The sequence below is a fragment of the Salmo salar genome, chromosome ssa02, assembly GCF_905237065.1.
Source record: "Salmo salar chromosome ssa02, Ssal_v3.1, whole genome shotgun sequence".
NCBI lineage: Eukaryota > Metazoa > Chordata > Actinopteri > Salmoniformes > Salmonidae > Salmo > Salmo salar.
This window is the reverse complement of record NC_059443.1, coordinates 32,254,397-32,279,249: the sequence shown is the minus strand read 5'-3', so window position 1 is coordinate 32,279,249 and position 24,853 is coordinate 32,254,397. Positions and strand designations below refer to the sequence as shown.

At 41.7% G+C, this 24,853-nt stretch overlaps 2 protein-coding genes across 2 annotated transcripts; both read right to left on the bottom strand.

Annotated features, from left to right (window-relative positions):
* Positions 1-278: 278 nt before the first annotated feature.
* On the bottom strand, positions 279-4,258 carry s100v1 (S100 calcium binding protein V1). Its single transcript, XM_014160844.2, has 3 exons — positions 4,082-4,258; positions 1,858-1,989; positions 279-893 (listed from the first exon to the last, which is right to left on the bottom strand). The coding sequence occupies exons 1-3, from the start codon at positions 4,091-4,093 to the stop codon at positions 723-725; spliced, it is 315 nt and encodes a 104-aa protein (XP_014016319.1). The 5' UTR covers positions 4,094-4,258; the 3' UTR covers positions 279-722.
* Positions 4,259-4,341: 83 nt separating this feature from the next.
* dcst2 (DC-STAMP domain containing 2) lies at positions 4,342-24,742 on the bottom strand. The gene is made up of 16 exons (XM_014159771.2): positions 24,714-24,742; positions 24,340-24,611; positions 22,411-22,581; positions 22,072-22,173; positions 21,742-21,936; positions 19,345-19,410; positions 18,950-19,163; positions 18,561-18,718; positions 18,146-18,310; positions 17,435-17,602; positions 10,547-10,647; positions 7,256-7,386; positions 6,923-7,050; positions 5,880-5,973; positions 5,375-5,605; positions 4,342-5,254 (listed from the first exon to the last, which is right to left on the bottom strand). The coding sequence occupies exons 1-16, from the start codon at positions 24,740-24,742 to the stop codon at positions 4,981-4,983; spliced, it is 2,499 nt and encodes an 832-aa protein (XP_014015246.2). The 3' UTR covers positions 4,342-4,980.
* Positions 24,743-24,853: the final 111 nt, after the last annotated feature.

The window sequence follows — 24,853 nt, the reverse complement described above, 5'->3', positions numbered from 1 at the left end:
TCCTATTGAGCACGGCCATTGACTTCTCGAACCCAAAGTCTAGGCCTAGTCTGCTTGGTTTGCGCGTTCTTTGAAGTCTCGCAATGTTGCACCTCTGTGTTTAGAAACTCTCTGACATATTATCAGATCCAGAGTCAGTAGGTGGAGTCAGACCTACATAAAGGAGTAGACTGTATAGTGTTGTTGTGTATTCTAGAGTTGGTAGCGTCCATGATATAAGCCTGGCCTATAGCCTATACTTACGATAGGAAAAAAAAGCATAAATAACACAAAACATGTAACAAAATTAAACGTTTTATTCAACAAGTAATACAATTATCATGAACATAACATGCATACTATGTTTCATTTCTAGTCATTTTAGCATTTGACATGTTGGTTTTAATAAGTGTGACAACAATGTAAATAATGAAAACATAAATAGCATGCTATTATCCATAAGAACTGACATAACGATGCAGTTGAAATAATAATGTTGGGTAATTGCAGATGGAATAGAAGACTATAAAGTAAACCTTTCATTTAACCATCCAATAGGCCTACAACTTTATTAGCCCCCGCAGACACATAACAACCAGGTGTGAACAGACAGGGAGGAGTTAGGGAGTTAGAATACTAGGATGGGGTGGTTGGGAGGGGCCCAGGTTAAAGTGTGATTTTCTGGGTGGTGTAAACTGTTCCCTTAAGTGGTAGGTTTCCCAAGATAATGTTTGACCAGCTCCTCACTGTAGAACGCAGCTACACTTGATTGTCTTCTCCTGGCTCCTCTGTCCGTATTGAATGGTGGCCAGTGTCTGGACTAAGTTCCAAAAGTTCTCAAAGGAGACCCCCCTTCCATCCTTCACTCCAATCTGCTGCAGCAGCTGGCTCAAGCCTTGTTCATCTCCTGCTGTCTATTAGAAAGGTTAGAGTTATAAAGTCCAAACGTTATGGGTGGAGTTAGAAAGTTGGCTGTCAGAAGTATTACAATATAAATGTACTTTTAATCCGTCTGGCTGCATATTTCAAGACATGGCATATGAGGGTGCAGTGGGATACCCAATGGGTTGGACAATACTATTCTCGTCAATCATCTTGAAAAAAACGTACACTTAAACTGTAAATCAACCAATCCTTTGTCGTTAACACAATGTTGAATGTTTGTGGGTGACAGAGAAACAAAATGGTACAGTTTGAGGCCATGTGGCAGAGAGTGATGCGGGCGCTGGAGATCGGGGTGTGAGCATGTGGGTCTGGGCAGGTGTGATGTAGTTGATGTTTGTGTGATGTTGTCGTTTGTACGTGTATGTTATGTTTAAAAAAATTATATATTGAAAAAAAAAGTGTTGAAAAATATAACATAATTTATGGTCCATATTTAAAGAGAGCCATCCAAACCGCTCTTATTGAACCCTACCCCACCCCATCAATTCACCCTCCATGAATCAGTAATGGCTGGATAGATGTAAGCGTGCTGAACTACAGTTGAACTACAGTAGGTGGAGCCACAACCTAATTCCAATCTTCTCAGATCCACAAGGGGGAGGCAACACACAGCCAGATGGGAGAGATTAGACTGCTAAGGGATAATTTTGGGACTGCACTTCTATTTGTTTACAGAGGTTGCCATGGAAGGGAAGAATCTGTCATGCAAAATGGAGGGACCTCTCCCTGGCCCAATACTTAAAATGAATTATTCCTTCATCGTTTCCTTGGGATAAAAATGTATATAACATGGCAGGACAGGTTTAAACCAGGGTTAAACTACACATATTTTCTGAATTTAGTGATGTCAGATCAGTGATTACCGCAAGGAAGGAAGGAACAAATTGGAAATATTGGAACAGAGTTGTACTTTACTGTGTGGGTTCATATTACCTTGTCAAGGGTGGGTAGCTGTGTGGAGACCAGGGTCTGGAACTCCTCTGTGGTTAGTGTGTGGGCATTGTTGGCTGCAGCAGCATGGAACTGACTCACCAGGGTGTTCAACGCCAATTCCAGATCTGAGTACTTGTGGTGTGTGAGAGAGAATAACACACAAGGATTAAGAGCAGATATGAAGGGAGTATCCACTTTTTTAATAGTGTATGACAGATAAATTGTACTATGCATAACACAACATAATCATGAGTGTAAGTTACTCATTTGCAATCACATTATGATCCGTATCCTGCACAGTGCACACCTGGTAGTAAAAAATGTATGCGTCACGCACACTACTGTTAGGCTAATGTTTACCCAAGAACAATACCACGATGTGTTAAGCCTCAGGGCTAGTCATGAACATTGTTTAAAGCTTGTTGCTTGACACACCCTTATGATAAAATGGCCTGTACTTTTGAAGCATTTGAATGGAATTCGCCAATTGTAATTAATGAAACCGCTATTACACAGCAGACAGATTATGACATTTCCTAATGTATTTGATATTTCAGCAAATGTTGATTTACCTGCCACAATATCTGCATCATCATGGGGAATTTTTTGTTGTTGCAGAATCTCAGATTCAGAACGAATTGCTACAATTCCAAAATTCAATTGAGGGTGGATTGTATAGGATTCTGACGTGTTTAATTTGTTGACATATACACTGAGTTTACAAAACATTAGGAACACGTGCACTTTCCATGAGACTGACCAGGTGAAAGCTATGGTCCCTTATTTATGTCACCTGTTAAAACGGCTTAAGGATCGGACCCTTTTTTCCATTTTCACCTAAAATGACATACCCAAATCTAACTGCCTGTAGCGCAGGACCTGAAGCAAGGATATGCATATTCTTGATAATCACATTAGCGCATGTTAGCTCAACCATCTCGGGTGGGGGACACACCGATCCTGTAGAGGTTTTAAATCTAATTTAATTAGTGTATATTAAGGGGAGGAGACAGGTTAAAAAAGGATTTTAAAGCCTTGAGATATTGATTGTGAATGTGTGCCATTTAGAGGGTGAATAGGCAATTCAAAATATTTAAGTGCCTTTGAACAGGGTATGTAGTAGGTGCCAGGCGTACAGGCTTGAGTGTGCCAAGAACTACAATGCTGCTGGGTTTTTCCACACTTAACAGTTTCCCGTGTGCATCAAAAATGATCCACCACACAAAAGGACATCCAGCGAACTTGACACAACTGTGGGAATAATTGTAGTCAGTATGGCCAGCATCCCTCTGGAACGCTTTCGACAGTGTAGATAGAGCCCATGCCCCGATGAATTGAGGTTGTTCTGAGAGCAAAAGGGGATGCTCCTAATGTTTTGTACACTTAGTGTGTATTTCAGCAGAATTTTATTAAACTAATAATTGACTGATTCATTCACTAATTTAACAATCCCACTCAAGCGTTGTAGAGCCCCGTCTGTCTGCAATGGCAGCTCTCACAGATTTACCTTCTGGGTGTTGGCCAAAGCTGCAGAACGTTACTCCTATTCATCTCGGGTAGCCTTTTGCCATACATTGCATATCCATGCGCTGAACTTTGGGCTCATTAAATCCCACTGTACTGCACCTATTCTATGTGTGAGGCGTCTACTTTTACTGTCAATGGTGGCTGGAAACCAATTTTCAATGCAAGAAATTCAGATATTATTCAAATAGCCAAGCAAAATTATAGTCGTTCCTCCTTAACAAAAAAGCGTATGGAAACTGTGCATGCAATGGACTCCATTCCAACGTTTCCGTAGGAAGGGATGCGTGAACCTGATTGATTCCCCGTGCTTTCTATTACTCTGCGCCGACAGTCGAGGCACAGGGCACTCAACTGCTCCAAAATAACAGGCACCCAGATTGCGCATTCCGTGTAAAAATGAAATCCACAAGGCCATTGAGCATAATGTAGGCTAATGATATACTCTGGTTAAATCCCAAAATTGGTTTTGATTTGTTGCGCTTTAACATGTTAGCACTTCATCGTACATCATGCGCTGATGTCAGGAGAATATAACACAATAAAGTCCTATAGGTGAGAGCCGGCGCCCTAGTTTATAACTTGATGAGTCTCCTGTGCGTTTGAATAACAAATGATGGATATCAAAATAAACAGATAATTAATGACTTAAATATTACTAATGGCAAGAAAACAACTCTCACAAGGTGATATATCATACCTTCGTCGCCATTGAGTCCGTTTTGGTCTGTCCAGTCAAGAGGTAACGGACTAAACTTTTCTTGTCAGCGTTCCATTGCCATCCTGGCTGGAATCTCGTATCCTCCCACAAAAAAAAAACTGGATTCCACCCCCCGCATCAGACAAGGAATGGGGAGGAGAAACACCGACATTTAACACGGCCTGTATAACGAACTGAGGGTGGAAACATGAGACGTGTGTTTGTTGTAATTCAGTTTACTTATTTGTTGTACTTTTTAATTCCAACTTTGTGGGCGTTTGCCACCCCATTTACAAAGTCATAGTGTCCTTATCGGTTTCCAACTTTCCACTGAGACATACAAATATGAATATCACAAAACAGTCTTTGACTAACATTATAAAATGTAAATCTTAAATAATGTATTTATTCTCTTAAAATGGTCCTAAAATGGTCAATCCACAACATCAGTTTGTACTATTCATCCTTCTAAAAAACTCTTTAAGGTCATTGACCCTACAGCATCTAAGGTTATCATCAGTTTGATTATAAATGAAGCGCTGGAGTGCAGGTGATTCATGCAGTGCATTCCACTGGCACTAAGGCATAAATGAGGGGAACTTAACCAAAACCAAACAAGCTCATTTACATTCTAGATTTGGAGAACACTTCAAATGCATCTACTAGTTCACTATGAAGTACCCCTATTACTATCGCACTTACATATGGAAAATAAATGGGCTAATGCTTTGATAACAAGGAAAACATGGTTTTTAATACCAAATGAAATTGAAATAACTTAGAAAGTAATTTGCTCATCCCTATTAGCATCTGTTGCCTCTTTGTCACAGACTGCAGTGTTCTGAGCCGAGCCCAATGAGTTCCTTCTGAATGTCAGTGGAGCTGGTTGGTTAAGGTGGTCATCCCTGAGAAAGTTGCGGTTGTGAGTTGTGGTCAAGGCTGTGGACTGTGACCGTTCTCAGGGATCCATACTGAGATTGGTCAATCCGGCCAGAGGTGACAGAGTGAAACGAGGCGTCACTGTCTGAAGTGTCACTCTCGCACCCTTGGGTCTCCAGCCCCCTGCTCACACAGATGGCCGAGAGGGACAATGTTGGGTTGGGGTTATAGTCATCGTCACTAGGCTCAGAGTGGTCCTGTTCTGAGTAGTCTTGGTAAGTCATATCTGGCTCACTGGGGATGACAGGCAGAGATAATGAATGAATGCTCAATTAAATGTCAGATCATGTTAATTCTGATGGTAATGACAGTAGTGATCATAATCATAAATATGAAGAGTCACATCTCCATTACCTGTGTTCAGAGTCACTGGGGGGACTGATATGACCACTACTGTCCCCACTGTCTCCTTCCACCAGCCCTATACTGCTGCAGGCCCCATGCTGCACCCTGCTCTCTGAGGGCCGCCGCCGGGTTGCCATGGAGATCCTCCTCTTCATCAGTCTCCTGGTGCCCCTGTGGGTGATGTGGGGGGAAGTCAGGGCAGCGGTCCACAGGCCCAGCTGCTCATCATCACTGGAGTCTCTGGAACATACCACACAACTGCTATTCTGTACGACTAAGGGGCACATTCTAGTTCATTCATTCATTTTTATTCCACATTAGTTATATGTTTAGTTACTATGTGACAAGTGGTTTCTAGTGACAAAATGCAATTGGGGCAAGTGAGTATATTACTGTATCTTAAGTGTAACCAAACAAAGTGTAACATGATAGTTAAGTGGTCAGCTAGAGTCTAACAGGTTTAACAGTCTAACAGGTGGTCATCATGAGTAATGTGTCCCTGTGGAAGACTCACAGCTCTTCCTCACAGTCCTCCTGAAAGGTCAGGGGTCCCATGCAAACTGCACACACCTGGCCCATACTCTGGAAGCACTGCTTACAGTATACCCCTGTGTAATGTTAGAACAGCACACGGGTTAGAGTGCAACAAACCACAGTGGAGCAGTTGAATGGAACAGAAATGTCAGATGCCAAGGGGAACATAAAACAAATCAAGACCAGGGGCTATGTCACAAAATAATATCAAAGATATGTGTCACGTCCTGACCAGTATAGGGGTTATTGGTTATGGTAGTTTGGTCAGGACGTGGCAGAGGGTATTTGTTTTATATGGTTCGGGGGGTTATGTGTATGTAGAGGGGTATTGTATTTATGTGTTCCGGGGTTTTTGGTGTATGTTCTTGTTTTGGGTTTCTGGGTTTTCTAGGTTTTGTATTTCTTTGTTGGCCTGGTGTGGCTCTCAATCAGGAACAGCTGTACATCCTTGTTCCTGATTGGGAGTCATACTTAGGGAGCTTGTTTTCACCTGTCTCATTGTGGGTAGTCGTATTTTGCACTGCTGTTATGATAGCCTGTGAAACTGGCGGTCTTGGTTTCGCTTTAATTAATATAAATAATGATGAGCACGCAACCCGCTGCGCCTTGGTCCCCTTCTCTCTTCAACGACGGCCGTTACAATATGGCTCGCAAATCTGGGTTAACATTTGAAACACAAGTAATCCCTAAGCGGTTTCAAAGAGTTTTGAAAGGGGTTTTGAGAAACACCCCTCGTGGTGCTTCACCAAAGGTGTTAGCTGATTTCTTATCCTCTAGGGTGACTCAACAGTTTAACAGAGTCAACTCCCTCACTGTACACACAGTAAGGTCAAACTCCATTTCATTTTACAAGGAAAAAGGAAAGATTTTATGACACTCGAAGAAAAGCGGTACATGAAAGGCAGGTAACATTTATGAGCTTGTAGAGTTTTTAAAGGAAACAGATCTACTTTTCAAGGGGGTCCTATAAACAAAAATCCCCAAACAAAGACAACCTTAAAGGTCTGAGTTCGGCTGCTGTACCTTTACACTGAGGGGTGATGCATGTGACCATGCTGGGGTCGCTCTGTCCCTCCCCTCCCCTTCCACAGGCCATGCAAGAGACAGAGGACACCCCCAGAATTTCAGCCAGGTAGGACCCACCTGGGAGGCTAGATTAAATAACACATCATTAGCTGTAATAACATTAGTGATGTGTCAAAGTTATCTGTACAAATATGTGTCATGTGTTACAGTCCTGGACTACTATGGATTTGCATGGGCAAAGAAAATGCACTAGTTAAAATACTAATATGGTGAAAAATGCGAAATGGCTTCAAGAATGGGAGATTTGTGTGAAATTGACATTCATTTTACCAGGTTGTGAGTGTCTGGAGGAATCTGGTCCCCTCTCCGTCTGCCCTGCTCCTGGCTACAGACCTCAGCAGGGCTTTACCTAGAGACGCACGTTGGCTCTGGATCCTCCTGTGGAGGAGCTGCACCCGCTCCTGCCCCACAGAGGAACGAGAAACACCATTACCTGCTCTATGTTATGTTAAAAGTGTCTGGATCTGGAAAAGGTGCTGGACAAATAGAATTCATCTGCAGCCTGGCCCAGTTGATAATCTATAGAATTTCCTGATCATGCTTGTCAATCTCAGAGAGGAAATTAGATTGTCACCAGGGCAAGACAATAAATACCCATCGGCTGACAATAGACAAATACAGGTAATTGCCAAAATAAAAGGAAACACTTGAGTAAATGAGGGATACAAAGTATATTGAAGCAGGTGCTTCCACACAGGTGTGGTTCCTGAATTAATTAAGCAATTAACATCCCATCATGCTTAGGGTCATGTATAAAAATGCCCTGTTGCCCATTATTTTGGCTAACATGGCTAGAAGAAGAGTTCTCAGTGACTTTGAAAGAGGGGTCTCAAAGCAGTATAGGGGGTTTAAAGGGTGTGTGTCTCAGTCACCAGATCTCAATTCTCAATCCAATTGAACACTTATGGGATATTCTGTATTGGCGCATGTTTACGGCGCCCTGTTTACATCGTGACGTATTTCACTACACCGTACGTCATCTTCACGGAGTCTTGCCCCGCTACTGAACGGACAAGTGTAGTGTTTGCAATGCAAGATGGAGGAGAGCCTGTCTCTCGTCAGAGATTGCATTTATTTAGTGAGATTACAAAATGTGGCCTTTTCATTCAAGACAGGATAAATATATTGTTTTATACATGTTTTGTTTAGTTACGTTTTCCTCAACTTGTTTCTATAACTTTATAGCAAGTCAAGCTAGATTGCACTGCAGAACAGCTAGCTAAAAGCTAGGGCTAGGTTGACGATACCATTGTAGCTAGCGACCTCCACCTAATAATTATCATCAAAAACAAACGTTATTACCATCACAATGAACTTAAAAAGGAGGCAACAGTCATATAGTAGAATTAGCTTAACAGCCTATGTGTATTATTTAACATTACTATTAAAATAGTATTCACTTATAGGAATTTGCTAGCTATCCCAAAAAGCCATTACCGAAAACAACATATTATCTTCTGTGGTCTGCCAACTTCCTGTTCTTCGACGGACTCTGGCTGGACTGAAGATGACGCAAAATTTGACCGCAAGGGGGCATTGCATTTGCACTCCGTTTTGGACGTCTCCATTGAAACGCATGACATCTGGTGCAACGTAACGGAGTGCTTATGGGTAATGTGAACGAGGCTTAAAACAGCGTTTTCTACCACCATTAATCTTAGGGATAGGCATTCCTCTGGTGGCACACCAGTCGACAACATCCGGAGAAATTGGAGGGTGTGCAATTCAAATAAATAATCGTAATATTAAACATTCATGAACATACAAGTATCTTATATCATTTAAAAGCCTAAATTCTTGTTAATCTAACTGCGTTGTCCGATTTACAATAGGCTTTACAGCGAAAGAATACAATGTGATTGTCTGAGGATGGCTCCCCACATCAACATATTTTTCAACCAGCACAGGCTTCATAAAATCACAAATAGCAATTAAATAAATCACTTACTTTTGAAGATCTTCTCTGTTTGCAATCCCAAGGGTCCCAGCTACAACACGAATGGTCGTTTTGTTAGATAAAATTCTTTATATCCCAAAAAGTCTGTTTAGTTGGCGCCGTCAATTTCAGTAATCCACTCGTTCAACATGCAGACAAAGGAGTCCAAAAAGCTACCGCTAAACTTCGTCCAAACAAATCAAGCGACATTTCTATTTAATCCTCAGGTGCTCTAAAATGTAAATAAACTATAATATTTCATACGGAAAGTAAAATGAATAAACGCTCTTCCTCGTGCGCCAAAAGACTGATATTGTTCCGGTGCTCTCTTCACCAAAACTCCAAGTTAAAAAAAAACAAGCCTGAAACCTTGAATAAAGACTGTTGACATCTACTGGAAGCCATAAGAATTGCAATCTGAGAGCCGGAATTACATAGGACCCATAGCTTCCATTGTAAGAGCCTGGGACGTAAATAAAATTCTGGTTGCTTTTCCTTCGGATTTTTGCCTGCCATATCAATTCTGTTATAGTCTCAGACATTATTCTAACAGTTTTTGAAACATCAAAGTGTTTTCTATCCAATGCTACCAATTATATGTATATCCTGGCTTCTGGGCCTGAGTAACAGGCAGTTTACTTTGGGCACGCCAGTCAGGCAGAAGTTCAGGAAACTAGACCCTGTCCCTAAGAAGTTTTAACAAAACCCAAAACTATGGAATTTCTCATGGAAGAATGGTGTCGCATCCCTCCAAAAGATAAATAGAGTTCCAGACACTTGTAGAATCTATGCCAAGGTGCATTGAAGCTGTTCTTCTGGTGGCCCCGCGCCCTATTAAGACACTTTATGTTGGTGTTTCTTTTATTTTGGCAGTTACCTGTACATCGAGTTGTGTGCACATAGACTAAGTTACGTTACACAGACCCGGTGTCGATGCTCAACATTCTGTACATGGTTTGAATTCCATCTGATCCAACAGTCTAGTATAAAATGTAGTGACACTAAACCTGAAGCTGCTGGCAAAGTGTATGAACACTGCCATTAGAATGATGCAACACCTTCCCTGTCACACCAGTTTGTAATATATCATAGTTGAGTGTGATGCTAACTGTGCCACGACTAGTATATAAACAATGACAAAGACCGCCACTATATAAGACCAGCATTCAATTTCTGTCTGTTCTTTTGTCCTGAAATCAAGATAAGCACATCTGTATTGCAGTGCAGTGCTGACCTGCCTGTTCCACTGAAGTCTTGAAATTGTTTCAATTCTATGCATGGTTCACATTCTTCTTAGACTCCCAGACCAGCAGACTACTGCAGAACAAGTTCTATTGTGCCTGCCCAACACCACAACCTGAAGTGGCTATTGTGAACAAATCTATCTGTGGATCATTTTATTTCAGTGTAGGTTTTATGTAACTGACAGCCCCTAACTCATCAGTGTTTGCAGATCTAAAGGAAATGGATAGATGGAAGCAACAGCTAAGCACTGGAAAGGTATCCATCTATTACTACACCTACCTGGTTCCTTCAGATCAGCAAACACAGAAGTGGTAAGGACTAGAGGAGTGGGTTTGGGAGTGGACAGATAAGGAGAGAGGTGTGACTGAGTAATAACGTACCTGTTCTCGTTTCGGGTGGTACCTGGCACACACCAGCCTCCTTAACCGCTTGACGTAGCTTCCAGCGAACACAATGAACAAGGAGAGTCCATAGAGGAATCCTGTGATAAGAGAGGAAGCAAAGTGAAAAGGTTATTTTGGCCACTGGGTGTCAGTGTCTTTTAGCAAAAAATATATATTTCCTTTCACAACAATTGTCCATTACAGAGACCCTGTAGAATTTACTCCATATCCCTAGGCCAAGGGCTAGATATAGATAACTGCCAAAATAAAGGAAACACCAATATAAAGCCTCTTAATAGGGAGTCGGGCCACCACGAGCCAGAACAGCTTCAATGCACCTTGGCATAGATTGTTGTGTCTGGAGCTCTATCGGAGGGATGAGACACCATTCTTCAACAAGAAATTCCATCATTTGGTGTTTTGTTGATAATAGAAAACGCATTCTCAGGCACCGCTCCAGAATCGCTTCCATAAGTGTTCAATTGGGTTGAGATCTTGTGACCACTATCGCCCTGTGGATGGGAGCATTGTCATCCTATGGGAGCATAGCCATGGTAGCAAAAATAATGGCCAAAATAATTTTATACATGACCCTAAGCATGATGGGATGTTAATTGCTTAACATTAATTGCTTACGCATCTGCTTTCAATATACTTTGTATCCCCCATTTACTCAAGCATTTCCATTATTTTGGCAGTTAATGTTAGGAGCAAGTTCTACCAGATATTTTAAGGTTAAAAGTCCCCAAAAAATATAATTACTGAACAAAAATATAAACGCAACATGTAAAGTGTTTGTGCCATGTTTCATGAGCTGAAATAAAAGATCCCAGATATTTTCCATATGCACAAAAAGCTTATTTCTCTCACATTTTATGCACACATTTGTTTACATCCCTGTTAGTGAGCATTTCTTCTTTGCCAAGATAATCCATCCACCTGACAGGTGTGGCATATCAAGAAGCTGATTAAACAGCATGATCATTACACAGGTGCATCTTGTGCTGGGCACAATAAAAGGCCACTCTAAGATGTGCAGTTTTGTCACACAACACAATGCCATAGATGTCTCAAGTTTTGAGGGAGCATACAATTGAAATGCTGACTGCAGGAATGTCCCCCAGAGCTGATGACAGATAATTGAATGTTAATTTCTCTACCATAAACTGCCTCCAACATCATTTTAGAGAATTTGGCAGTACATCCAACCGGCCTCACAACCGCAAACCACGTGTAACCGCGCCAGTCCACGACCTCCACATCCGGCTTTTGCACCTGCGGGATTTTCTGAGATCAGTCACCCGGGCAGCTGATGATACTGAGGAGTATTTCTGCCTGTAAAGCCCTTTTGTGGGGAAAAACACATTTTGATTGGCTGGGCCTGGATCCCCAGTGGGTGGGCCTGGCTCCCAAGTAGGTGGGCCTATGCCCTCCCAGGCCCACCCATAGCTGCACCCCTGCCCAGTCATGTGAAATCCATTGATTAGGGGCTGATACATTTATTTCAATTGACTGATTTACTTATATGAACTGTAACTCAGTAAAATGGTTGTGGACTATATTGCCACTCCTATTTGCCATCTCTTCAATCTAAGCCTACAGGGAAGTGTGTGTACTCAGACCTGGAGGGAAGCTAAAGTAATTTCACTACCCAAGAAAAGCAAAGCACCCTTTACTGATTCAAACAGCCAACCAATCCTGCTACTAACCCTTAGTAAACCTTTGGGGAAAAAAATGTGTTTAACCAGATACAATGCTTTTTCACAGTAAACAAATTAACAACTAACTTTCAGCACGCTTATAGAGAAGGGCACTCAACATGTACGGCACACACAAATGGCTGATGATTGGCTGAAAGAAATTGATAATAAGAAGATTGTGGGAGCTGTTTTGTTAGACTTCAGTGCAGCTTTTGACATTATCAATCATAGTCTGCTGCAAAAACACGTGTTTTATGGGTTTACATCCTCTGCCATATTGTGGATTGAGAGTTACATATCTAACAGAACACAGAGGGTGTTCTTTAATGGATGCTTCTCTAACTTAAACTAATCAATCAATAAAATGCATTTATAAAGCCCTTCTTACATCAGCTGATGTCACAAAGTGCTGTACAGAAACCCAGCCTAAAACCCCAAACAGCAAGCAATGCAGGTGTAGAAGCACGGTGGCTAGGAAAAACTCCTTAGAAAGGCCAGAACCTAGGAAGAAACCAAGAGAGGAACCAGGCTATGAGGAGTGGCCAGTCGTCTTCTGGCTGTGCCGGGTGGAGATTATAACAGCACATGGCCAAGATGTTCAAATGTTCATAGATGACCAGCAGGGTCAAATAATAATAATAATCACAGTGGTTGTCGAGGGTGCAACAGCTCAGCACCTCGGTAGTAAATGTCAGTTGGCTTTTCATAGCAGATCATTCAGAGTATCTCTAACTCTCCTGCTGTCTCTAGAGAGTTGAAAACAGCTGGTTGAATACCAAGTAGATTTAGGCATACCTCAAGGTAGCTGTGTTGGCCCCTTACTTTTTTAGCTTTTTACTAATGACCTAATATATTTTTACTAATGACTAATATATTTTTACTAATGACCTAACTGACCATCCTACCGATCCTCGACTTCGGCGATGTCATTTACAAAATAGCCTCCAATACCCTACTAAACAAACTGGATGCAGTCTATCACAGTGCCATCCGTTTTGTCACCAAAGCCCCATATACTACCCACCACTGCGACCTGTACGCTCTCGTTGGCTGGCCTTCGCTTCATAATCGTCGCCAAACCCACTGGCTCCAGGTCATCTACAAGACCCTGCTAGGTAAAGTCCCCCCTTATCTCTGCTCACTGGTCACCATAGCAGCACCCACCTGTAGCACGCGCTCCAGCAGGTATATCTCTCTGGTCACCCCCAAAGCCAATTCCTCCTTTGGCCATCTCTCTTTCCAGTTCTCTGCTGCCAATGACTGGAATGAACTACAAAAATCTCTGAAACTGGAAACACATCTCCCTCACTAGCTTTAAGCACCAGCTGTCAGAGCCCATCTATAATTTAGCCCAAACAACTACCTCTTCCCCTACTGTATTTATTTATTTTATTTATTTTGCTCCTTTGCACCCCATTATCTCTATTTCTACTTTGCACTTTCTTCTACTACAAATCTACCATTCCAGTGTTTTACTTGCTATATTGTATTTACTTTGCCACCATGGCCTTTTTTGCCTTTACCTCCCTTATCTCACCTCATTTGCTCACATTGTATATAGACTTATTTTTCTACTGTATTATTGACTGTATATTTGTTTTACTCCATGTGTAACTCTGTGTTGTTGTATGTTGTCAAACTGCTTTGCTTTATCTTGGCCAGGTCGCAATTGTAAATGAGAACTTGTTCTCAACTAGCCTACCTGGTTAAATGAAGGTGAAATAAATAAATAAATAAAAATAAAGTCAGTGCATCCATGTATGCTGTTGACTCAACATTATACACGTCAACTACCACAGCAAGTGAAATCACTGCAACACATAAAGATCTGAAGTCAGTTTTAGAATTGGTGGCTAGTAATAAGCTAGTCCTAAATATATCAAAACCTAAAAGCATTGTACTTGGAACAAATCATTAGCCAAACCAGTGGTTCCCAAACTAGGGGTCGCCTGATATGAAAATGGGGTTGCGGGAGAATTTCCAAAATCCCCTCAAAATCTAAATATATACCCTTATATATAAATTATTTTAATCTAAAAAATAAAATGTAACCAGAGAGCGCTCTTAGATCATGGGAAAAGGCCGCACTTGACCATTGCACTTGAATCATTCCCACGGTGAATGGCTAGGAGAGACTTTGATATTACCAGCTGCAATTGATATGGTGAAAACAATGTGTTGGGAGGCAGAGGCACAGAAACTCATTTCAATACCTTTGTCAGATAACACTGTTAAACAAAGAATTTATGCTATTGCTAGCAATCAAGAGGAAACTCTGACTGAATGACTCAAAAACTTCCCAGCTTATCCTCTCCAAATGGACGTCAGCTGTTAGGGCCGAGATACCTATGCATTTACTTTTGTTTGCTATTCCTTTTCGGGGGATGCTATTTACAAGGACATATTGTTCTGTCTCACGATTCCTAAGTATGAAACGACATATGGGATGTTGAGTGTGCTGCATGGCTATATTGACGACGAACAGATTCCATACGGGATCGAATAGTGGACTTTTGCACAGATATAGCTCCATCTATCACGGGACAGCGGGCAGGCCTCTGCACTCTAGTTATGAATGTGTCTCCCTCTGCAATATGGACGCATTGTATGATACACCGAGAGCAACTGGCGGCAAAACAGCTGAGCATAGAACTCGAGATATACTGCAGCAGGTAACTTCAATGGTTAACTACATCAAACCACATCCACTGAGCCCACGCGTGTTCGCATAACTATGTGGAGATATGTGATCAGAGCATAGCAATGTTTCACATCGAGTCTTGGTGGTTATCAAGGGGGAGTGTTGGGGGAAAAAATGTGCATTGAGAGAGGAACTGTTGTCATTCACAATGGATATAAAAAGAAAAAAACCAGACTTGGTTAACTTTCTGTGTAATGAAAAGAAAATAACAAATAACAGCATCATCAGTAAGTGTCCCACACAAGTGATTACTGCTCACCTCCAACACTTGGATGAGCATTTTGGGACGGACCTACTTCCCAATCCATTTGAATGTGATCCTGGCTCAGTTGACATGCCGGTAAGTGAAATTGAACAGCTGACATAGCTGTCATGTGGCTGAATACTGCAGACAATGCATTCACGGGTCACTACAGAGGAGTTTTGGTTCTTGACTCAAAGGCAATACCCTGCTGTCTCCCTCTGAGCATTAATGCCGCGTTCAAAACAACTGGGAACTCAGAAATCTCCGACTTCCGTGCGCTCAAGGCAACTGGGAACTCGGAAAGAAATTAGCTCAGACTGGGAAAAATAGTTTTGAACGGTCATCCAACTCGGAATTCCAACTCAGGAACTCAGGCCTCTTTCTAGACCTGACTTTCTGTCCTAAAGATCACTGTCGTCATGATTTGAACTTGTATTTTTCAGAGTTCCCAGTTGTCTTGAAAGCACTATAAAACTCATGGTAGGCTACCCTTCGCCAGTTTATATCTGTGTGAAGCTGGATTCAGTGCTCTCTTCTGCATTAAAACCAAATATCGATCCAGGTCGACCACGCCCCCTGACTTTGAGAAGCTCCGATGCAGCATGAATCAAGCACACCCATCTCATTAGTGGTGGTGAGGTAAGGGACATTATGTCAGACTAATTTGCAATTGACTGCTCTACATTCAAAATATGTGATGTTGAGAAGACAATCAGAAAAACTGTTAAAATGTTTTTCATTTCACTGCCTTAGCCCCCCCCCCAAAAGTAAACATTGGCTGTAAAGTGTATACATTTTTTCACATGGGGTGGGGTCACCAGAATTTTCAGGTTTGGGAACCCCTGCACTAAACCCTAAACCTAATCTACATTTTTGACTGAACAATTGAGCAAGTTGAGGATACTAAACTGCTTGGTCTAACCCTAGATTGTAAACTGAAATGGTCAAAACATATTGATGCAACGGTAACTTAGATGGGGAGATGTCTGATAAAGCGCTGCTCTGATTTCGGACATCATTATCAACAAAACAAGTCCTACAGGCCCTAGTTTTATCACACCTGGACTACTGCCCAGTCATATGGTCAAGAAGGACATAGGCAAATTACAGTTGTCTCAAAATGGAACAGCACGACTGGCCCTTAAATGTACACAGAGTGCTAATATCAATAACATTTATGTCAATCTCTCCTGGCTCAAAGTAGAGGATAGATTGACTGCATCACTACTTGTCTTTGTTAGAGGTATTGATGTGTTGAAAGCACCGAACCGTCTGTTCAAACAGCTAACACACAGCTCAGACACCCATACATATCCCACAGGACATGCCACCAAGGGTCTCTTCACAGTCCCCAAGTCCAGAACAGACTCTGGGAAACGCACAGTACTACATAGAGCCATTACTACATGGAACTCTCTTCTACATCAAGTAACTCAAGCGAGCAGTAAAATCAGATGAAAAAACAACAGATAAAACAACACGTCACAGCACAACACGGACTGTGAAAAGACACACACACTCTCTAACACACAAACATTGTAATGTAATATTGTATTATATCATGATATTCCTTTTTGATTGGCTTTAAGAGCTCGGTATATTTGCACTGTAGAATTCAATGGCTATAGTTCATTTTTATATGTTTTGTTTGAGCTGGTTTTAAAAGCTTAAGTCGAATTGAACACAGTATTGGTATTGTTGAATTTGATGTTCATAATAGCAAGCTAGAACTGATGGCTTGGTTAGATAAAGTCTGTTTGTCTGGTTACCACGGACACTACTGTAGCCATCTAGTAAACTTGCTAGCTACTTTAATGGACGTTGAACACATTTCTACAAACAAATGAACACATTTCTAGTGCCAAATGTGTTAAATTGTAGCCATGGTATAAAAGGGATAATTAACTTATGGCTCTATGCATTCTCTGGAAAAGAATGTAACTCCATGGACGGTCAGTTCCACTCCACTAGCGCTTGGTGGAACACGCCTTCCACGTCGTTCATCATTTTCCATAGAACACATAGCTCCTCGTTGACTATCCCTTACTTAATGTAGTATTGTAAATGTTATATTGTACATTTGTAATAAGAGTAATAATGTATTGTATTAAGTATTATTGTACTTATAATGTAGGCTGTTGTTTTGTTTTATTCCTGTTTGGACCCCAGGAAGAGTAGATGCTGCCTTGTAACAGCTGGGGATCCTAGTAAATACTAAATAATACTAATCTAGGTGTTACCTATGAGCATGTATCCTGAGTGGTCTGGCTCTGAAGGCTCCATCAGACACTTCTTGCTGAGAACAGTGATGTTGCCCTTCTGCAGAATGGCGAAGGCAGCCACTATGTCCTTGAAGATGTCCGAGGCATAGCCTGTGCCATTTACTTCCACCGCCACTACGATGGGTGCTAGAGAGAGCACAAAGAGAGAACAATGTATTGGATGATGTTGTTTGTTCCAAATATGGTTTGATATACAATTTCATTAGAATAATCTGTACTATAGTATTTAATTGGAAACTGATGTCCAGTTTAATTCCTTGATTGTACTGAATAGAATGGAGTAAAGTGATGTTCAGGACAAGTCTCAGGTTTCAGGCAAGGTTACTCATCACACCAAACAAACACTTTCTCTCATTAAATAAACTGTTCATTATGTCTAAAAAAAACTAAGTCCAAAATATCAGCCCCAACAAAATGTGTACAAATAAAATAGCTTGAGACTTGGTTTGTTTGCAGTGTTTCTGGTTTCATTCAGGTAAATATCATTTTTGGAAGCAATAACAAATGCAGACATTATACCTCTCATCTATTTCTGTTTTTAACCATGCACCTGTGAGTGCACTGATGGGTGGGGTGGCTAGTAAGATTTCCAATGTATTTATTACAGTAAATAACCTTGAACTGAACTGAACATCATCTATTTATTTCCCTGTAGCCGGACTGTCTCACCTCTGGCCACGATGTCCCCCTGGGCTTGGTGGTGCACCAGGTCAAACATCCAGAAGACCACCAGGTCCAGCGCCACCACCAGGCATCCCATGGCTATGTGCCTGAGAATGGACACTGCGCTGAGGGCAGCCGTCTGCCGCTCCCTGGCCGTCAGGTACACTGAGACTAGAGGACAGAGATGGGTGTGGGGTAGGGGAGGTTAGGTGGGTGTTTTCACTGCCATGACATCAATGTTACACTGACTTTCTCTTTCACCTTTCGAGACATTTTTGTTGTTCTCTCTCATTTTCTAACTTCTCTATATCCTTTTGCTTTGTACCTTTTCTCTCAACACCCACACTGCTTCCTCCCTACAATCCATTTATCTTTTCTTCTCCTCTTTTCTGTGCATTCCCTCTCTTCCTGCTCCACTCACATGGTCTGATGTAGGTGCGGGCCTCTCTCTGGCTGAGCGGTAGGACAGGAGGTTTTCCCTCACTAGCCAATCTCTGGTCGAGCTCCTCAAACTGCTCTGTGATGTAAGTGTTGTCAAAGTAATCCTGGTGCAGGTACTTGTGTTTGTACAGGACAGCCCTTTAAAACACACATACAAAGAGCACACCCAACACAGACACACACGCGCACACACACACACAGTATAGAGCAGGGTTTCCCAAAATCGGTCCTGCCCCCCCGTGCACATTTTGTTTTTTGCACTATATAGCTGAGGGGGCCCCAGGACCGGAGGGGGGAACCCCTGGTATAGAGTATACCTTTCTTGTCAAACCTTGTTTGCATGGCCCATGTGAATGAATATAGACTCACTGTAGGTACATTAGCAGCAGAAGGAAGAGGCCTATGTAGGCTATTAGCCCCATCACTTCCTGGAAACGTCCCAGCTCCACCGACACTTCCTCCATCATATCCTGTGACACCTGCTGCAGCGACTGACTGCTGTTCACATTCGTGTCAAAGTGCATAGAGGCCGATATGTTGAACTCAAACTCCTTCTTCATCTTCTCGAAAGCTGCTATGGTTGCTAGAAGAGAGCAAAAAGACACGCACCAGAATGTGCCACTGTGCATTTGTGACTGTTTAGAATGGCCATCAAAAAGGAGTTACAGTAGAATGATGGTATTAAAGAATGTTCTACCTTTGAATAGAGAAGTAGTAGAAACTATTATGAGGGCAAGGTTTTTGTACCTCTGCACTTCACTTACGGGCAGCAATCTTTGTCTTCATGTGGCCAACAATGTAAGAAGGGATGATGCAAAACAGCTGACCAACTGAAATGAGAGGAATGTATTGAGAATTACTGTCCTCATACCTACAATGACATAACCTCTAGCTAATTTACGTGACAAATGCATCTCTGCATCACAGGCTCTATTCATTGTCTCATAAAACCATTGTGAACGGTCATTAAAAGTAAACCCAAGTGTCATGTCAGGTTTATAAGACAGCATTATATAGGATTTATGACCCATAGTTTAGAAAGTGAAATGCCACCATTCACTTTATGCTGAGAGCAGCATTCTAGATCTCCCAAGGGCCGGAAGTGTGTTTTATCTTTTCTTTCTCTTCCTCCTGTCTCTGGCCCTCGGTCATGTTTGGATTAAAAAGTCTCCAATGCCTGGCTAGCCCGAGATAAGTGGTGGATATGAAACAATAATTCATTTGAAAAGAAAACATGGGAGGCAGAGGGATGGAGGGTGACTCACGGCTGCGCTCCTCCTGGGAAATGTGAGAGGAAACCTGAGAGCGGCGTGGGGCTGGAGGGTTTTAACAAGGCCTTGGCCCCTAAGTTACCCTGCCCTCCTAGGCTAAAGAATAACACAGAGCACCGCAGAGCTGCTAGAGAGGAGGGCTGTGCTGTACCTCTACACTGATGTCAACCTCACAACAATGGGTGATCTATTTTTCCATGAGCTTACATATTTATAGTCAGCACTTTTTCACTGAAATCGGGAAAAAAAACAGGCTTGGGTGCAAAAAAAGGTAACATTTTAACTGAATTTCAAAAGATTTTAAACCACTGACAACCCAGCTAGCACATAATGTTCTGAGAACCATATGCTGCTTAGAGCTTGGTGAGAGCGTGGTTATCCTATGGTTATTTTGCATACAACCTTCCCATAACATTTCCTATAGGTTTCATGGTTCTACTTAAAGTAATGTTCTCAAATTGTTCAGAGAACGTTAAGAAACAATGTTCTTCTGTGGTAATTTCAGCATAAGGTTTTCTACAGGTTTCCTCATGGTTCTATTTAAAGTCATGTTCCCCGAATGTTCAGAGAACATTAAGAAACAACGTTCTTCTATGTGAATTCAAGAACTTCAGCATAATGTTTTCTGCAGGTTTCCTCATGGTTCTATTTAAAGGAATTTTCTCAGAATGTTCAGAGAATGTTAGGAAACAAAGTTCTTCTATGGGAATTCCAGTACTTCAGCGTAACGTTTTTTGCAGGTTTCCTTATGGTTCTATTTAAACATTAAGAACATTATGAAAACTTTCCATAAAAACTACAGGAAAACATTAACGTTTAAAGAACATAAACATTCCATTCTCAGCATCAACAAAACTCTCTCTATCCTCTATCTTGTTCAGTGTTTTCAGGTGTGTTGGCCACACCTGATCTTAATGAGTGCCTGTTTCCTTTGAAATAGGGTCTGTTTGAATTGACAAAAATTAACGGCTTTGTATTAGTTAAAAAACCTGGCATGCTAGTTCAAACCTCGTGGCGCAGTGGACTAATTCCATGGATAGAGAGCAGAAGATCATAGGTTTGAATCTCACTGACACCATGACACAATAAAAAACAAATGTGCTTGCATGATTAATGCCTAAGCAAATTAATTTCCATGTGTCCTATCTATGCTTGGAGTTCAAAACAGTAAACCTAAGCTAGCAGTGTTTTAAAAGTCTTATTGAAACATGTTCTCAGAACGTTATTTAATTACCTTAAAATAACCTATCATTTCCATTCTTTAATAAAACCTCCCTGGAAAACTTTCAGGAAACCATAGGAAAACTATCTCAGAACCTCCCTGCAACCTGAAAATGTATGTTCCCAGAACTTTTAGAAAAGCCTTAACGGTAAGGAAACTTATGGCTTTGTTCCCACAACCAATGGGAAACCAAAAACGTACTTTCTCAAAACTGCTAAGGAACCAAATTTGCTAGCTGGGAATGACTTAAAAACAGAGAACAAACATCTCAGATAAAATATGTAATGGTTAGGAGGCAAGGCCCTAACAAAGTTGTTCATCAAAATGGCTCTTTAAGAGAAACATTGAGCTAAGACTGCGACAATGACAATACAGATATGACAACCTAATTATAACACTACTATAGATTTTCTTATTTTTAAACAGACACCTTCCACAGTGATTGATGTCATTTTCACATTTCCTTTGCTTATTGATACAGCTGTATATGTGCAAAAGCCTCTCAGGTTCCTACTCTTGCGATTTGTTCCTGCTTCTTTGTGGACAATAATTTATCCCTCTGACACTATGACAAACAGCTACCCTTCCTCTACTACTGACAGCTGACGGAAGTAAGGGTGAGTGAGGATAGTGATTCTACTGTATGATGGAACAACATGTCAACCAACCTCGAGCGAGACCACAGAGGGGGCGGAACCCATCCACAATGTGACAAAGGAAGTTGAACACAGACAGGAGCTCCATGCAGTCATCACGGGCATCATCAAACAGCTTGTTACACTTCTTATAGGGGGTGCCCAGTTTGTCATTACACACCTCGCCAATGCCGACCAGATAGTGTAACACGTTTCTCAGGGAACGAGCTGTAACAGGAGGTAGAGGGCACAGAAATCAATGGAAGGCTTCATTTGGAGAGTTAAATTGTTAGATACAGTAACTGTACTAACAATGTCTTCAAGTAATGACAGCGCTAGAATAAGCATGGCCCACAGACATACCTACATGGCGGACAGACTCAGTCAGGGCCTTGATTAAGTTCTGTACCCGCCCAGCCACGGAGTGGACATTTTTGGTGATCTCTTTTATCTTGCCCAGCACAGCTGAAACAAGTGGACATTAGGAGCGTATACGGGTGTGTGACATTGCAGAGCACTCAGATAGATTGTGTAGAAATTGTATTGTAAAAGGAGTCATCCACCATATTGTCTATACCAGCAATGTCCTTCCAGTTCAGTGACCATGGAGAAAACAAAGCTAGTGTGAACTATTTGAGACAACATGTATAATGAGTGTAATTACAGCTGTGTTGTGTGATTTTATGGAACAGCTGGACTCACAGAGAAGAGGTGTAGCCGCTCGCTCCATCAGCTGCTGGGTCTGGTTCATGGCAAGTTCGGCCCCACACACCACGCTGTCCGCTGCACGGTCAAAGTTTTCCAGGGTGTTGGTCATGGGGCCCTGGACCAACATGGAGAAGATGAGGAACAGGAGGAAGTTCTTTCCCTTCACTGTGAGGAAATTCATAAAAAGGTGCGTTAGTGGTACCCAGAACAAGTTGGTCTACTGAGTAATGCATTGTAGGTCATTCCTTCCACCCAGGGCGTTTCTCAGATTTTTTTTCTGGGGTGGCCAAGAACCAATCATGATGGCTGGCCATGGGAAATCATCAAACTGGATCACAAATAGCATAAAACATTGGCAATTGCAATGCATTGAATAACTGTTTCAACTGTTAATTTGTATCTGCCCTAATTTATTCAAATACATTAATTTGAAATGATCCATTTGAATCCATATTCAAGATATTGAGGATCTACACTGATCTCAAAAACGACCTCTCAGAATCCATATGATGGAAATCCGTCGAAGTAATGGAAAACTTTAACCCCTGAATGAACGTCTAGTCGTGTTCTTTGACTAAGCAAAAACAAGCAAAAATGACTCCAGCCATTATCACCTTGGCTGCTTTAGCTTTATTCACCCATCGATAAGGGACATACATAACATTCTAGAATAAACACATGCCATAGCCTACAGCAATTAGCTGCTGTACACTAGCACCGGGATTAAAAACTTGAGTTTATTTTCCTGTCAAGTTAAACAGCAGTTACGTACACATCTTCCACCTCTGCACTGCTTTTGACAACTCGGGGGCGGACTGGGACCAGAAATCGGTCCTGGCATTTCTAACACACTAGACCATTTTTTCCCTCGAGGCTCCCACAACGGCCCATTTTTTTTCACTTGAGACTCTCATTATAAGCCAGATCATGATAATTTTGCACAAAAAAAAGTTAGACAGGCCCACTAGAAAGCATATGGACCAGCCCTTCTGGCATCTCCAAACTGACTGTCCTAAAGAGATTGAGCTAGTGGGTGAGCTACTAGGAAACGTGGAGACGTCGCCAGCTGCTCACGATTCCTCTATGAAAGATAGCCTACATAGTGCTTTATTTTTAGTAATTTTTTATTTTCAAAGCGGGGAAAATGTAAACAGGTTGGAGGTGCCTGTGCCTCTTATGTTCTTCTTCTGTGGGGTATTCTGGCGGACTACAACCAAACGAAGGTTAATTCCATGTGTGGTAATACTGATGATTTGTCGCCACATATGGTATGTTTACATAGCAGGTTATGATAACTAACGTGGCAGGTTAGGTGAATTAATGTAACAGGTTAGGAAAAGGATAAGGGTTAGGCTTAGCTACAATGCTAGTTGTCAACAATTGTTGTCCCCGACACTACACCCCATCTAGCCAGAATGGAAGAAATGTAAACAAACAATCTGTGGAAGACAAGTCATCAGTATCATAACACCATGGTAACCATGTGATTTTGAAACTGAGCTTATTGGTCCGTTTGAATTAATCATTTGTTTGCAGGTAGGCTATGACGAGGACCCACCTCCACCTGTTTCGTACAAAATGGCGGTCTTTCCCTTCTACTGTAAGTGCCTACACCAGCCTGGGAAACAATATATCCAGTTTGCAGCAATCCCGTTTCAGTCTCTCTCTGTTTGAAAGGCTGCCCAATTCTGATATTTTTTCACACTAATTGGTATTTTCAGAAATCACAGCAGATCTTTTTCAGAGCTAATCTGATTGTTAAAAATACCAATTAGTGGGGGAAAAAAAGATCAGAATTGGGCTACCTGTCTAAATATTGCCAGTGTTGATTTGACTGGGTATCTGGATACATTTCAACACCCAGCACATATACCATTTTTGTTACGGTATGGTTAAAACAATCTTCATATATAGGGTACTCACTTGAACACAGCATTGGCATCATTAGCATAACATTCGCTCGCACACGGATGGAGAGGCCCATACCAAATGCTGTGAGGAAAGCTATGGCAATCGTGGTATACACACAATACCACAGTCCTTGGTTCTGTACGAAAAGTGCAGTCATTCCGTACACAGAGGCAAGGAATAGGCCAAACAAAAACCCGCCCAAACTCCGCACAAGCCCACGGAGACGAGGATCACGGAAAGGTTTGGTCTTGCTTCGTGGGCGTCGCCTTGGGAATCTGGGAACCCTGTCAAAAAGGTTAGATATTTAGGCTAAACTCACCAATGACAACATTATGTAGTAAGCCTATGCATCTCAATAATGTCAATTTGACAATTTTTTTCCTTACCGCTTGAGGACCCCCCTCAAACACTCCATCGCGGCTTGGCCACTTTGCACGAACCTTTGAAAAAGACCATGTATGCTATGCTGTCCCCATAGACATAAGATTTGTTTTCTTATTTCTAACTGTCACTAGAGAATCGTTAT

What these genes read in the sequence shown, in the direction of transcription:
- s100v1 (XM_014160844.2), bottom strand. An exon ending in AGCTACCCACCCTTGACAAG is followed by an intron (nt 894 to 1,857) that starts GTAATATGAACC and finishes CCTTTCTAATAG; the next exon opens with ACAGCAGGAGATGAACAAGG.
- dcst2 (XM_014159771.2), bottom strand. Translation starts at nt 24,742, where the DNA reads ATGGAGTGTTTGAGGGGGGTCCTCAAGCG. An exon ending in GATGCCAATGCTGTGTTCAA is followed by an intron (nt 22,582 to 24,339) that starts GTGAGTACCCTA and finishes ATTTCCTCACAG; the next exon opens with TGAAGGGAAAGAACTTCCTC. An exon ending in CATCACCCCTCAGTGTAAAG is followed by an intron (nt 5,974 to 6,922) that starts GTACAGCAGCCG and finishes AACATTACACAG; the next exon opens with GGGTATACTGTAAGCAGTGC.